Source organism: Triplophysa rosa, linkage group LG23 (assembly GCF_024868665.1).
Source record: "Triplophysa rosa linkage group LG23, Trosa_1v2, whole genome shotgun sequence".
NCBI classification, from domain to species: domain Eukaryota; kingdom Metazoa; phylum Chordata; class Actinopteri; order Cypriniformes; family Nemacheilidae; genus Triplophysa; species Triplophysa rosa.
In genome coordinates, this window is record NC_079912.1 from 13,694,559 (window position 1) to 13,711,572 (window position 17,014).

General features: G+C 37.4%; 1 protein-coding gene across 1 annotated transcript; it reads right to left on the minus strand.

The window, feature by feature from the left end:
* Window positions 1–4,431: 4,431 nt before the first annotated feature.
* zbtb47b (zinc finger and BTB domain containing 47b) lies at window positions 4,432–17,014 on the minus strand. The gene is given in 7 exon segments (XM_057322390.1): window positions 4,432–4,826; window positions 5,903–6,047; window positions 6,136–6,251; window positions 7,982–8,129; window positions 8,502–9,594; window positions 9,596–9,830; window positions 16,912–17,014. Coding segments are annotated over 6 exon segments (2,052 nt in total). The 5' UTR covers window positions 9,751–9,830; window positions 16,912–17,014.

Here is a 17,014-nt window from a genome sequence, read left to right on the forward strand (position 1 = left end):
TAAGCAGCAAACCAGAAATAAAACACTCTTAAATAAAATGATAAAAAAAATAACTTTAAAAGGCGTTGACAATTTATTCTGCCTTACAACTTGTAAGACAAATACGTTCTCTTATCTGTAAAATTAAAGCATTTAATGGTCATTTATATACTACAATATCTCCAGAAATGGAGGTCTATTTACTGCCATGAGCTTTCAGTTAAGATATCATAAGACTTCACATTAAAAAACAATGAAAAGAAAAATACAACACATTCGGGCTTAACAAAACGGCTTTGAATTCTTTAGCAGTATTTTCTCTTTTTACTAAAACCTTCTGTTATCCAAAACAATGTATCACAACATTAATATCCACATAAAGTGCACACATAAAAATGTGGTAATTCACCTTTTGATAAGACCATTAAGCAACTGTGCATATTCTGCATAATAAAAAACCTTCTAGTGTTTTAAGATTTCCATATTTCTACCTTCAATAAAATATTCCAAACATTCCATATTCCAAATCCAAAAGGGTCATGTTAAGTATTAAAATACCAACAGAAAACAGATGCAACATAATTAAGTATCAACAAGATCATTAAAGACTGACATGTAAAAGACAACACTGTATTAAAATATCGAGGGCATAAGGTGCATCAGGCTTTAGCCAAACGGTCAACATTACAAACACTAATGTCAGATGTCAATCCGTGGCAAAAATGAAATATTCCCATTTAGCGCTAAACGGCTTACACAATCATCATCTGGCACAATATTATTGCAAGATATTAAAAAACCTCATTATTCCACATTAAAACTCCACTGTCAAAGTGCAAAGGTCAGCAAAGCATCATTATTATTTCACACTGTAATTTCATTCAGGACCATGGCAATGTTATTCCATTGAACACTTAAGGCAGGTTTATAGTGCCCCAACATTGACATTATCTGCTTATCCCACTAAACTGACTTACACCATAAATCCACTAAACACGTGACCCAAATGTAAGACTTACGCACCATTTAAAACCACTTGGTTTGCCTGGAAAAGTTTTCTCAACTCAGGAACTCCGAAACATGACTGTTGAAATGTGAACAACGCAAAGTATCTAAGATAAAAGTACAAAGCTTCTTACTCATATACATGTAAAAGCTTATTTCCATCTTTCCGAGATTTTCATTAGTGCTGACCTCTGCATCTCATCATATTCATTTGACTTCATGTAGAATGTAAACAACAACAAAAAACAATTAAAATGACAAACCCTACATACATTTATTTACAGATATAGATATATAAAAATGTCTATGTGTGTGTGTGTGTGTGTGTGTGTGTGTGTGTGTGTGTGTGTGTGTGTGTGTGTGTGTGCATATGTATATATACTTGGTAATACCTATAGCTACTTCATTTAACTGCTTCTAGATTTGTAAAGTGTGTTTTATGTTTGCTTTGTCTATATAAATACTCTCTGATAGCAGTTAAAGAAATTGTATATATTTTATATAATTCTTAGGATTTTATGTGGCCTCTCAATATTACAGCGTACAAGAGTCCAAAGTGCACAACAGGCCATCATAAACACAGGTCTATTCCTTCCTTGATTTCTCTAATATCTATGATAACAACATATGTTACATTGGGAATAAGTGAAATGTAGCCTAATCTAATGTCAGAATTATGGTAAATGTTTTTAAGACAACAAAAAATATCAGCTAAACTTATTTTGCAACGTATGGTGTACCATAAAGCATTTCAGACATTTAAAAATATATGAACCAAACACAAAACAAAACAAAACACACTCCCTTTCTCAAAAAGTGGTTTAGTCTTTAGATTTTTGCCATTCCATGTACGGCCAACACTTGAGAGTAAAGTGCTCTGTAACTTTCAAAAGCCTGGAGAAAAATTGTGAAACATCCTTCTTTGGATTTTTAAGTGATAAAGATGCATTTAAGCATCTAACATTTTCTCAAGAGCCTGTGCTACATAACCTTTGACACAAACCAACTCTTCAACCTGCTGTGCCCTGCACAGACTCACTTAAAACAAGGCTCTGCACATATACAGAGGACCTCATGAGGGCAATACCTTCAAAAGAAATACATCTACGCTTAAAAATAAGGTGCTGGAGTGAATATACATGCATCATGTGGACCTTTATCACATTTCCTGTATCCGGTAAGCAAAGCAGTGTGTCGCTTTTTCCGGTAGCATAGCAACACAGTTAAAACCAATGGCTGAATCCGCTAACTAGCGGTGTTACTGCAGCACCTGGCTGCTTTAAAGTCCCAGTGAAATTAAAAATAACCATTCTTATTTTTTCATGAAATATTGCAGCGTTAATAGTAAATAGCTTATCAATGTGGGTCATTTTCTTTTTAAAATTCATGTACCCTCATTAAATGCACTTACATGACTATCAGGGCTGGACTGGGAAGAAAAATCGGCCCAGGCATTTTTAGGCCCGCATCGGCCCTCCACCAAAACTGTCGACGAGGGTGGGGGGGATGGTGGTGCATTCATACGTGTCTTTTGCATTCGCGTTGCGTGCATTCGCATTTATAATACGTCCGTCTAAGCGGACAACACCTCCGTTACGGCCCCATACGTTAGCAGCAAACGCATCCGTTACGGCCCCATACGTTAGCGGCCCACTGGGCCACCCCTGATGACTATCCATCTCAAATGATGTAAACTAGAAGGTTTGGCCGGCGCATCTGTTAACTCCTCCCCTTCAACTGTCAGTCTGCTGCCAGTTTCATTTCAAAATCAATGCAACAGCTGTTTTTATAACATCCAATCAATTCGCAGTGAAAAATGCAAGCCACGCCCACTAATTTTGCCTCTGAAATTCCATTTCACTCGGAAATGTGTCAGAATACGGAAGTAAAAACGATTGCAACTTCCTGTTCACGGGGACTTTAAAACTGAACATCGACCTCCTTACCTCAGTTTGTACAATTTCTTGACACAAAATGATTGAGGAAAGGATGGGTGAGATTGATACTGTGAAATGAAGTGCCTTTCTTTTAAAGTAACATGCGGAAGTAACGTACGTTTGTGTGCAGTATGCGCCTCGAAACGGAGGATGTTTATCTCTAACTTGCTGAAATGTTCCTGTATATATTTCCCATCCAAATGCACATTCTGAATAATAAATACATTTATTTCCTAACCTACTACAGTCCTGTGTTTTCTCTTGCTGGTCAAATTTCATTTGAAATGAATACGACTGATAAACACCCATTACGGAAATTACACATGGTTTTATTATAGTGAAAGTGTAGTATATTTGTAATAATACCATGGGTATTTTATAGAGCTTGGTCATTTTTCGTAAGAGCAGTATTGCTTATGTGCGTTGTTATTCCAGTCCTTAAAATAGCTGAATGCATGGTAACTGCCTAAAAGATACGTAATGATATTAAACACTTAATTAATCTTAAAAGAGTAATGCGATGACAGCTCGACTACATTGAATATGAATGAATTTGGATGTATTTGTGAATTACATGCAGTAAAATGACTGTCAATGAAAAATGACACACAATAGGTGATAAAAAATATTTATGCTCATTCTAATATTATTCATCACATTGCAGCACACTGATCACTAATTTGGAGCATTGACTGACACCGTGTGCTGAAATAATTATGTATGTTTACCAGCCAGTTTTCACAGATCGGTTTTGCTGGATTAAAACTTCAAATTCGATTGAGTTTGTAATCATCAGAATATCTCTTCTCCTGTCTCTTAAAATGTCTGGATTTTGAAATCATTTTGCGGACTTTCATTATAAGAGGCATTTAGTCAAATAGGCGATTGCAGCCTATTGTAATAAACGTAACCGGAAAAATCGATACACTGCTTCGACGAGCACTTCCGGTGTTCAATTCCTCCGTGATAAAGGTCCATTCCGTCATAACATATCAGCTAACAGGATTTGGTTACTGCCATCTGGATTTGGTTATGGCAGGTGGACACAATTACTACATTTTTATTCCGAGTTTGCAACGTTCACGTCACACAGCGCCCTCTGCTGTTAAGAATTCAGTACATATTTGCGGCTCTTATACAGTTTTTGTTTTATAATATTGTGTTCTTTTGCTCAAATGTCTAAATCTCGACTAAACCGATAAAGCATGAAAGTCTTTAGCCAGAGGATGTAAAAAGGTAAATGCTTATCCTGTAGCTCACACAAAACACAACACACATCAACAAAAATGATAGGAATATTTTTTCGTTCTATAATGCAAGCTTATTTTAACAATATATAAAATATCTCTATGAGAATAATATATGTGAACAGTTTATAAGGAATATTCAGTGTTGCACACTGTTGAAAACAGTCTTCGCTTGACATGTCTGGAAACCCCTGTGAGAGCACAAAGCTCATGGGGAGTCAGTTCAGCTACTGTAAGCTTTGGGTTTCGCACAGTAAACCAATTTAGTTGTTACTGGAATTAACCCTTTCAGTGGAAAACAGTGGTGGAGGAGGGACACTTACGATAGGATGTCCGAAGGAAAACGAGAGAGACTTGACCTGGTGGAGACCAGACACTTCACTGGGAGGAGTCAAGTGCTGGCTTGGTATCTGATTGGCTGTGTCCAAATCAGTCGATGTGGGGTCCAGGTCCAGAGGGATGGGGTAAGGTACCATGGGGTTGTTGACCTGGAAGCACTTTTCCTTGTGGGCTTTGAGCATGTTTGAGAAACGGAAACGCTGGCCGCAGACATCGCAGGGGTAAGGCTTCTCACCCGTGTGAGTGCGCCGGTGTCGTTTCATGTTGGGCCGGCTCGTGAAGCTTTTTCCACAGACTTCACAGATATATGGTTTCTCTCCTACAGCACAAAAGAAAGATGGAACACATAATATTTGCTTTAGAGGTTAAAATAAAACCATCAAAGTATAAAAATGTACAAAACATACGTAAATATGGATAAACTGAAAAAACAAATAACTCACTTTAAAAAATATCAAAAATCATTTTCTTTATTATGCTATGATGTTTTTATTGTGTTAGTTAGGTTTTTTTTGGAGTTATCACTTAATCAAAACAACCCAACTGCAGTTTTATAGATATAACTTGGAATGCACAATAAAAAAAACTTTTTTTTCAAGATTTTTGGAGAGGAAAGCAAATGAACTCTTCATATTATAAAAAATGTTATATTTATTTTTAATGGGCAAAATTATTTGGCAAAAAAGCAAGCTACAGCGTATGAGAGAATGTGGGTTTTTATTATAATAAATAATGCCATAAAAAACATTTTACAAAAACAAAATAAATTTGTGATTAATATTTCTTGACCATGTTTTAGGGCATATTTTGTAGTCTTTTCTTAATAAACTTTGAACTTGGTTGGCCACTACTGTATAACATAATAGTGTTTTGTATCAATTTTGTGTCTGGTTTTATTTTTTGCACCATAGTTTAGACCATCAAATAATAAATGCTCTCTTATTTGTAAGTTTCATAAAAGCATCTGCTAAATGAATAAATGAAAAAATAAACAACTTCCCTCATCCTCTCATTTAATTATGGAAATCATAATTGTTTATCAAACAGGAACGATATTGCATATACTGTATACATACATACAGTATATGTACAGTATGTTGTTATATTTTGTTTTACCTTAAGAATATTTAAAACCGTTAAAACATTAACAATACATTTAGTGAGGTTTAAAAAATGTTTAAAAGAAATAAGAAAATACACCAGCATTTTTAAGATACGTTCTTGTGAAGTTTGCTTAAAGGATGGTAATTTATTTTGTAAAGATGTATTTTTACTGAAACATACAAAAATGTGAATATGATTTTGTTTTGCGGTGTAAGACATTTAACACAATGGAAATGACCACACTTGTATTAACTACGATCATGACAGCTGTCAGAATGCTGGGGTTCATACCCGTGTGAGTCTTCATATGTTCATCAAAGTACTGCTTCATGTTGAAATCTTTCCCACACCACTGGCACATGAACTGCTTGTGTCCGATATGGATGCTCATGTGTGACCTCAGCTGGTATTTGTACTGGAACCTTTCACTGCAATTCTACAGAATACAATATATTAAAATGAGCTCTGTTTATCTCAAAGACAGTGTGTGCATGAACCGAAAGGTGAGGATGTTATGAACTCACCTCACATTTGAAGGGTTTTTCTCCAGAATGTTGAAGCGAGTGCACTTTAAGAGACATGCTGCGCTTGAAGGACTTCCCACATGTCTCACAGGTGAAGGGCATGTCCTGGGTGTGAGCTGGGGGTCACAGAAGCATTGAAACAACTTTATGTACCCTCTTAAAACTCGATGCACGTTATATCAAAGAAAAGATTTTAGCTGGAACTGTGGCAGTGTGAATAGTGATATGAATCATTTAAAACAAATTGAACAGTGTTGAGCTGGAGATGCATAAGGAGCAGAGGCTACCTTGGACCTCATCAAGCATTTAACAGCGTATTATCGGCGTACAAGTACGACGCTATATTATAATAAATCCTTGCTTGTCTAGGTCAGATGAGTAAATGTCATATGCTGCCCTGTGGAGAATTTAAGTGAGTTTTGCTGAAAGGAAGCTCTTCTACATTAGAGATTTCCTTTCTGCAGTCAGCAGTGCTGAAACAATAAACCCTCTGTGCTCGCCTCTGTCTGTTCTGGATGGCAAAGCAAGGTCACAGTGGCTCCTTCCCACCCGCACAGCAGAAAGCTGCCTATTTCACTATTGTGTTTGAGCATGCTCTGGGAAGATCAGGCTTCAGGAGATGAAAGTACAGTACGGCAGAATGACCGGGACCAGGGTGTGCTGTATTACCTCTGAAGAAAAAATTTGGGTTCTCTTAAAGGTCCAGTGTGTCATTTTTTTGGAGGATCTATTAACGGAACTGCATATAATATACATAACTCTGTCTTCAGAGGTGTATAAAGACCTTACATAATGAAGCGTTATGTTTTTATTACCTTAGAATGAGCTATTTCTATCTACATACACCGCGGGTCCCCTTACATGGAATTCGCCATGTTTGTTTCTACAGTAGCCCTAAACGGACAAACTGCTGTGCTTCGTAAATATGTTATCTCTTTTGGCAAAGAAGCGAAAACATGATGACATCTTTGGCCTGTGAAAGCCACCGTAGTGCATCGAAAGGGAGAGGTGGAGTGAGCCATAGGTTGCCATTCGCAATCTCACCACTAGATGGTGCTAACATTTCCACATTGCTTCTTTAAGTGAACGGAATCGGAAAGGCCTATTTGTAATAGTGTGATTTGTAAGATTAAATGAACAATGATTCTCCTAAAAAGTCCTAAAATCAGATTGGACGAACCATGCTTGATACCACAGTAAAACAAGAAATAGACTACAGAGAATGTGAAGCTGACGTCACGCCCTATGTTGCATGTTGCAGTGGCGCCGCCATCTTGGGAGGTCAATACTTCACTGCTATTATTGTTTTGATATGTCCCGTTACTTGTTTTGTTTGATATATGGAGAAATCGAAAGTGAAAGAACCATGGGCTTTTCCTGAACGACTCTGCGTAATGCTATTGCAGTTTTTAACACAGCAAGATCAACCTACCATAGTTATATTTCCTTATCAAACAAGAAAAACAAAACACTGCATTGAACGCACTAGCAGACATCCTGCTATCCAGACAAGATGGCGCAACATTCAACGCGGCATGACGTCGATTAACAAGCTCTATAACAGACTTTCTTACAAAGTTAATCATGTTAATCATTGTGGCTTTTTGCTTTAACCTTTAAATGTTCTTTAAACTTTTTAGTCATGACCTTGAAGGTTAAAGGCAAGGATTAGTTTCTCAATTTTCAAATTCTCAAATACTAAATGATTTACATTAAATGTTCAAATTAAATGTCAAACTTGTCATAAACTTTAAATCCTCAAATCGAATTATGAAATGCACTAATGTGTGAACCCAAACCATCAAACTGCAATACTAGATGAAGCAATACTTGACCCTGTACTCACCAACCATGTGTTTCCGGACATGGGCCATAGTGTAGAACTTCTTCTCACAGATCTCACACGAGAACTTCTTCTCCGCATATCCGTGGACAATCTTGTTGTGTTCATGTAAGGACCACAGCTTCTTAAAAGCTTTCCCACAGGTCACACACTATAAGAGATCAGAGGATCTGATTGAACTCCATTAGACTAAACATTCCCTTTGGGCTCCATGGAAAACATAACACGGATTTATAGAGTTCTACTACCAAGAACTGCTTGTAATCTAAAAGGATAAAAAAAAACGTGTCATGCATAGAGGTCATCATTACAGTGGACAGCTATCACGAAACGATTTCTTGCGTATGAATGGGTTTTGATGGCATGGTTGCCCATCAACCATTACAAGGTAGACTAGTGCATCATTCAATACACTGTCACCTCTTCAGATGTCCAGTGGAAAATAAAAAGTGGAAAAATACGTCTGATGTTGTTATAATTCATGCATGAAAGGGTTCATGTGCATGCAGACAGTTATGAGTACCTGTATGCTTTTCTCACAGTTGGTCTGATGATGCAGTAGCAGCTCGCTCTCCAGTAGAAAGCGCTTGCCGCATTTGTTGCAGATCTGCATTCGGTTGTGAGTGACGTTCATGTGTTTCTCCAGATACCAGCGGTTGTTAAAAACACGAGGGCACTTCTTACAAGAAAAATGTTGCTTCTCCTCAAGCTTCACCTTCTGACCTAAACTTTCCGGCTCTTTTCTTCTTCTCCCCTCCCCTCTTTCTGTTAGCGCAGTGCCGATGAGCGTTTGCCTCATGGTGACTGTTGCTTTCATTCCTGTTTGTAATCTCGAGGCACGCTGAGGTCTTTCCATGCTGGCGTGTCCCACCTCTGGAATACTGAGGTCGTTCTCTTCCTCATCTTCTTCATCTTCTTCATCGCTTTCTTCCTTTTCATGTTCGTACTCTCCTTCATCCTGGCTAACATCTTCATCATCTTGTTCCTTAACCTCCTCCATATTAGGAACAAGAAGGGCTGAGGTGCTTGAGGTGATACCCTTGCCATCGGATCCTTTAGAGACATTCAGAGTCTGGTTGTTGAGATTGACCTCCACAATTATTTGCTCTCTGTTAAAGGAGACAGAACCATTTTGGGGTCCCACTTCATCAGCTCTGCCCTCCATTGTGCATAAGCCCCGCCCTCTCCCACTAACCACTCCCCCTCCACTGTCCTCTTTCTTGTAAAAGTGCTTGGCTTGTGGGATAGTTTGATGCGTCTGGACACCAGGTAAATGTGTATGGGATACCGAGAGGTGCGTTGACCTATTGACCCCACTGTCTTCTCTAAGCAATGATAAAGTGCCATTTCCTTGCTGTGTGTATATCATCTCAATCTCTTTCATTTTAATCTCTGGGTATGTTTGATTGGATGAGGCATTGCCCCGCCCCTCAGTGTGAGCCATCTCTGAGCCGAACGATTGGCTGATGAGGAGCTTGTGGCAGGAACTAGCTGGATCACTCATCTGGAGCACGATGGGTGCTTGCAGGACCTGAAAGACCTCAAGCCTGGAGGTACAGATGTTGAAAGTGTTCTTTAGGCCCTGGCTTATCAACCCATCAAAGGCCAGGTTTATGATGTAATCGTCCGTCCTTGGAGACGAGGGCCTGGTAAACAGGCTTGTGGGAAGCCAGTAAACCCTTGGGGGTGATAAATATACAGAGGCACTCCAGCACAAGGTCCACGTCGTACTGGTGAGGCTGGTAGAGATGATGTCCATTCAGTCTGTCCATTAAACGGGTAAAGTGAAGTGCTTCATTCTCCACCAGAAAAACTTATGAGGGGCTGTGGTTGTCTCCACTATGAGCTGCCACTGACACAGAGAGAAAACACAATGGAAATGTCATCAGGTATACATCTTAAATGTATTTAAAAAATATCCAACAGAATAAAACTTGAACAGAATATCAGGACAATTATATCCTCTTGTAAAACAGAATGCTTGCAAGGAAGTTGAATTATGTTATAGTTTATAAGATGATAAGCTTTAAAAGCATACATTTTTTCTACTATGATAATAATATCACCCTTTAATACCACCCATAATTAATAAATATAATAAAAAGCAGGCAAATCTAAAGTTATCTATTTTAGCTACATCACCCCGCTTATAAAATGACGCTGCCCGTAAAAACCCAGATAAAGCTATTTTTTTATGATTTATTGTTTTTTACATAAAAGCATTCTAGATAATGTAAAGAACATTATGTGACTGTGAAAACCTTCCCAGTGAAATGAAAAATTACAAGTCCTATTTTTTCATGAAATATTGCAGCGTTTATTGTAAATAGCTTATTAGTGTGGGTCATTCTCTTTTAAATATTCTTATGCCCTCAAAATTATCTGTTAAAATCTAAAAATACACTTCCGCCCTCTAGTGACTATCTATCTTAAATGACATAAGTTAGACGGCTTTGGCGTAGCATCCGTTAACTCCTCCCCTTCAACTGTCAGTCTGCTGTCAGTTCCATTTCAAAACGCAACGCCTGTTTATACAGCCAATCAATTTGCAGTAAAACACGCAAGAGACGGACTATTTTTCTCATTCGAAATTCTGTTTCACTCGGAAACGCGTTAGAATACGAAAGTAAAAACGATCACATCTTCCAGTTCATGTGACGTTCATATCTTTAATCTTACTTTAATTTAGGAAGCTACCTCTGGAATTTACTTTTTGTGCAAAATAATAAAATGTAGGATCCATAAAATCGATAATTTTATTTAAAGTCATTAATTTCAGTATTTAGTTAATTTCAATATTTTAAAAGAATATTTTCATTTCGAACAGAGGTGTAAAGTTTTTGAGTATTTTTACTCAAGTACATTTTCCAAGTACCTTTATTAGAGTTTTTACTTTAAATGTTACTTCACTACATTATAAAGCATATTTTATATATTTCTTACTCCACTAAATTTCATAAAATATTTTTTTTACGTGATTTTTACCTTTAATACTTAACTACATTAAAAATCTTACTTAAGTAAAACGATTTTTGAGTAAAATTACTTGAAAAGTAAAGTACTATGATTTTTAATGTACTTTTTAATGGATAATGATTTTTAATGTATAAAAATTACATGTATTTATCAAATGTAGTTGAGTAAAAAGTATGATATAGGCTATGCTTTATTATGTATGGAAGTAAAAAATTGTCCAAAGCAAAAACAAAAAAGTAAAGATACTTTATCCTTTAGAGTAAAAATAATACTTTACACCTCTTATTTCGAATATACAATCATTTACAGCCATAGAAACACAATTTTTATCTATTTTTGTCATTTTTACGACTACTTCGATTGCTCATAATCTTATAATAGGATTACGAGACTTTAGCCTGTATTAATGTTAAAGATATTTCTGACAGGGTCACAAATATTTAAAAACAATGTATCAAAATGAGCCATCTTTCACCTTAAACATAATATTGCGTAAATACTGCATGTTAAACAAGGAATTTAGCTTTTGCACAAAGCCAATTTCATTCCCAGCGGCCCTGAACATCGTCATCATCATCATCATCATCATCATCATCATCAAACAAAGTCCATTAGAGATTAAGATGCCAAAACTGCAGAGAGCAGCTACACCCTCCCCTCCTGCTCTCAAGGTTAGTTTATTTTAGATCAGGAAGGACAAGGTTTCGATCCGGACATTATCTCTTAAAAACTCCAGAGGAAAAGGCAAAAGAGAGAGAGACAGAGACAAAGCATGTAGAGTAGAGATCGAGAAGCATCTAAAGCACATTGTCATTCAGAGTTGTGCACATTAGCCTCTTCCTCCTGCGACCCGTGTCGCAACAGTTATCATTATGGTTGAGACAAAACACCATCCAGAAAACAATCAAAGAGAGAAGCAGACGGAGAAAATATCACAACCATTATTTACGGACTGTTTACTCTGACTTTTACTGTGACTAACATGTTGCAGAATTCAGAGAGAGTCTTCCCTATTCTCTCAGTAACCACAATGAGTTTATTCTCAGGACCTAGAGGGCATTTTACAAGTCAGATCGATCTTGTTAAATGTCACCCAAAATTATTATACGGATACACGGGTATGGTTGACAGCATGGAGTCTTATTTAAAATCAGATCACATCCAACAGACTTGCACTGCACCCACATGGAAAACCCTTTTCAGGCTGCACCAGATACGTCTGCGTTTGGTCTATTTTGGAACGCCTTGCTAATTTATGGCAAGCATATGCACTTAAGCCTAGAAAATATGATTTTTATCAGATAATGAGAGAAATATGATTGGCTGAGTTTCAATATAATTCCACCATGTGCTATTCTTTCCTATAAAACACTCAGTGGAGTTTGCAGATTTTTGAGGATTTCAGTTCAGATTAAGTAAAATTCTACAGCTAAACGGCAAACCCAGGAGTTTAAAGAAGTGCATGTGCAGGTCTTTGGATAAATAAATAATACTTCTTTACAATCTGATCATGTTTTTAAAAAGCTGAATTTGACTGTACATTTTACTGATCTCACAACACACAGTATTTCACCAGCTCGCTCACTGCCAAATCTTACAAATGACCTTGACCAAACCTGTAATAAACAAACCCGTCATTAGGATACATGGCTTCTCATTATGGTTCATAAAGCTGAGCTCTGTACGGCAGAAACTGCTTTTGCTGCTTTACCGCAATAAGAGGTGACTCGGGGCTGCTGGCCAGGTCGGCTGGTATGCACTTGGCCGAGGATGCCAACCACAGCGCCAGAACTGTGGGGAGAACGAGATCTACCCTGAGTTGACTTTCACTTCTGTGAAATTGTCTGCTCTCTTTACTGCACTGTTTACCACACCTCCCAAATCAAATCTACTGTTTCAGCTGATACGTCTCAAGAGAGACATGTCCGTTTCTCATTTCAAAATGGTTGTGAGCAGGAATTAAAGCTAGAATTCCACCCAACTGATTCCCCAGTAGGCTTTCATGTCTTTTCATCCAATGAAAATATTTAAGATTATGAAAGTGGAACCTCAGTGTAAAAACAAATCACAGCATGAAGACACTTTATTTTAATTGACCCAATGCACCAGCAAGGGTGTGGTGCTCTTTATTAACAAATATACAGTTCACACAGAAATAGTCATTATTGACAAGTCACAGTACTTTGTGTACACAGAAAAAATGACAGCATACAGGTTACAACATGAGGGTGCCCAAATAATGACATTTACAGTATGTTTACAGTAAGGGCTGACTGAAAGTTTTCAGTGAGAACTGGCATATGAATACATCATCTCTCACTGAGTCCTGTAACAATGCAGCCTCTGTGAAGAACACCCATCAACCTCTCAACATCTTCTGATAAATTGCTCAATTTCAACAACACTACAGGACTCAATACCACAAAGTACACTGAAAGAACCGCAGCAACAGACCACAGGAATTTGGTAAAACTGTGAGCGATACAGAAAATAACGTCTGACTGAGATTTTGACCAAAATAGTGTCAGTGTGGGTAAAATGACTCCAGCTAATCCAGCTAGCTGTGCACATTTCATGGGAGCTACTTCGCTCAATGTGATGTATTTGGGGTTTTTTTGTTGTTCAAAGCAGTTTTACAGACCACCGGCCCACAAACAACTTGATTTATATTTGTGTTGTTATTTTTGGAAGATTTGTCATTTATGACTGGAAAGTTAAAAAGAAAAACAAAAAAGCTCACAATAAACACAGTGGTAAACTAATTTCCGATGCAGCTAAAAAAATGATAAAATATATAATGTTCACATCTTCCGATATCTTGCGATCAACTTTAATAACCTTTTAAAGACCAGTAGAACATAAGGTTTGAATGTAACCACTGTATTATTCCCATTTTCCCATTTTAACTGTATTACTGTCAAACGTTTTGCTAATAAATAGACTTATCGTAATCACACAAAAATTACATTACATTTTCAGTTAGGTCTATCTGACAGAACAGAAAAAAAATCGAAATAACCAAATGAAAATAAAACACTGCAGTGTTCAATGTATGATTTAAATTTGCACTTACTCTTGAGTCAGAGAAAGTAGTGTCACATCAAACATTTTTTCATAGTTATTTTTAAAATAAATATAATTTAATATTTTGTTTTAATATTATATTAATTATCATTTAATACAATTAATATTATTTTTAAAGATGTATCGTCTTCGATAAATATCAATATTGTATTATCGCCCAGCCCTATGCGATAATGATTACAATTGTGTGCAACACCCGCAATCCTGCACCAAATATCTGTTACCACAGACTCCAGAGCACAAATCAAGAGACAACATCACTGTCAGATTGAAAAATAGAAAGCCTCGGGGCTAAAAGACTTGAGTGACACCCTGAAGAACCAGAGCAAACACCGAGCCAGCCTGAATCTCACTCAGAATTGCCAGAGATACTAAAAGAATGAAGAATCAAATCTAATCCCAAAAGACATCAATTTACAAGTCTGACACTCTGACTCAGCATTAAACTAGAGCAAACACTTCAGAAAATAACAAATGAAAGGAACAGAGAGAGAGACTTTGACATGAAATGCTGATCTCCAATATCTGAGTGAGGAGGAAACTTGGTTTACATTCTCGTTGGGATGAGACTTTGCAACTACGGGAAAAAAGTCATCAGTCACTAACTTCTCAACTCAGTAGAGAATAACTGATTTCATCTTTGTATCCAAGCAAGAGACTGCAGCTATGATTTGTGTTTTTTTTTACTTCCTGAATCATGGCCTATTTTTAGAAATTGAAATAGTTGACCAAAACGTCCGTGTGTAGACACGGTGTAAGCATATTCAGAAAAAATATCTTGAGAAGGCACTATAAACATTCTTCCAATCTGCTTCATTTTTCATTCAAAGAAAGAATATTATACACAGGGTTTAAAGGTCCATTGTATGATATTTAGCAGCATCTAGTGGTGAGGTTGTGAATTGCAACCTACGGCTCACCCCTCCCTTTCGAAGCACTACGGTGGCTGATACAGAACTAAGATGTCGTCCTGTTTTCACCTCTTTGCCAAAGGAGATAACGTATTTATGAAATGCGCTCTGTAGAGCAGTTTGTCCGTTTAGGGCTACTGTAGAAACAACATGGCGAATTCCATTTAAGGGGACCCGCGGTGTATGTAGATAGAAATAGCTCATTCTAAGGTAATAAAAACACAACACTTCATTACATAAGGTCTTTATACACCCCTGAAGACATAGTTATGAATATTATATTGCATTTCTAAAAAATCACACATTGGACCTTTAAACAACAATAAGAGTAAGCAAATAACAGAATGTCAGGCTCACCACATCACCAAAAACATCTTGAGAGATTCGTCTCCACTACACGCATACCAACAGGACTCTTTTAACCTTTGGCTAAACTTCTTGAGACTTTTGCTCACTTCGTATTAATGAAAAACCAGCATTATCATGGAAATCTAATCAGGATGCTAATAAAGAGACGAATCACAGTCCTCCTGCCCTCTGGATTCCTCCACTTCCTGTGCTGCCAGCCTGAGAGGAAGTTTCAAACGCAGACACAAAGCTATCTGCCGCTGTTTCCTCATCAGTCATATACAGATGCCAAGCAATGACTTAACATCTGGAGTCTCTCTGTCCCAGACAATATGCACAGTTAGGACTGACCACTGACCAGCCTTTTCTCAACAACAATCTATAATCTACTCTCATACTTTTCAGCTTTTGATACCCCATGCACCGCCTGTCCCCTGACATGAGCCTCGATCCAAGGTGAAGAAGCAGCCGTCAGAAGACAGAGATGAGTGACATTGAAAAACAGATGCCCTGGATGTCTGAGTGTATGTGTGTGGTGTGCCTAATGCCTCCACCCTCCCCAAACCAGTCAGGATACACATTCAGTCCTGACCTTGAGCTAGACAGACACTTACACAGCAGCACAAAAAACTGCCCTCACAGCAGCACACCGATGACTTACGGCCTGTGTGTGTGTTTCAGTTATGGGTATGACTGTGTGTGTGAAAAAGAAAGAAAGATTTCTCTCAAACACAGAAACGAGCATTTTAGTTTTCTCACCCATTCAGACCAGACAACATCTGATATTTGCTACAGATTTGCCCATTTATTCTTAAACCCTTTTGGAGACGCTTTACAATAAGGTTGTATTTGTTAACATTAGTAAATGAATGCTTGTAACCAAACAGTTCTGGACCACCATTGACTACCATAGTAGGAAAAATTACAAAGATAGTCCAAAGTGCATCAGAACTGTTTTTCCAATTTACAAAGACATGTTTCCTACTATGGCAGTCAATAATGGCCAAGAACTGTTTGGTTACAAGCATTCTTCCAAATATCGTTCTCTGTGTTCAACACAACTAAGAAATGTGTAATGATTCGGAACAACTTGAGGGCGAGTAAATGATGACAGAATTTTCATTTTCGGATGAACTGTTGCTTGAATTTGATTTGATTTTTTGAAAAGCTGCAATCTGAAACCTTTGCTCTTTATCACCATGTCTGTTTGAAACAAAAAACTAGAGGATACATTATCTTTACAAGGGTTGAAGTCAAATGATGTAAAAATCGTACCTGACATCTCAAACTATCATTATTATAAACTTGCAATTATAAATTGAGGTAAGGTAAGACACTGAGTTTTATGCACATGCTCAATAACTACAAAAACATATACATAGTGAAAATCTGGTACAAATAAAGTAAATGAAATTAATATTTCCACTTAGATAAGCAAGTAGTGAAAATAAGGGTGTTATCCATCCCTACATCCAATTACCAAGTTCAATCAGACTTAGCGATTAGGGATAGAGCTCCCTGTCAGTTGTTATTTTCAGGTTCAGCAGCTAATTAATGCCATAACAGATTAAAGGCCAACAAACACTGTATGCAAAGACACCGAGCAACACTCACCTTTTAAAAGTTTCAGTAAAGGAGGAGACAGCTGGAGTTTTCTGTGGTGTTTCAGTACACCCAGAAACCGCAACTCAGGAAACTCCTCATCCACAACAACTGC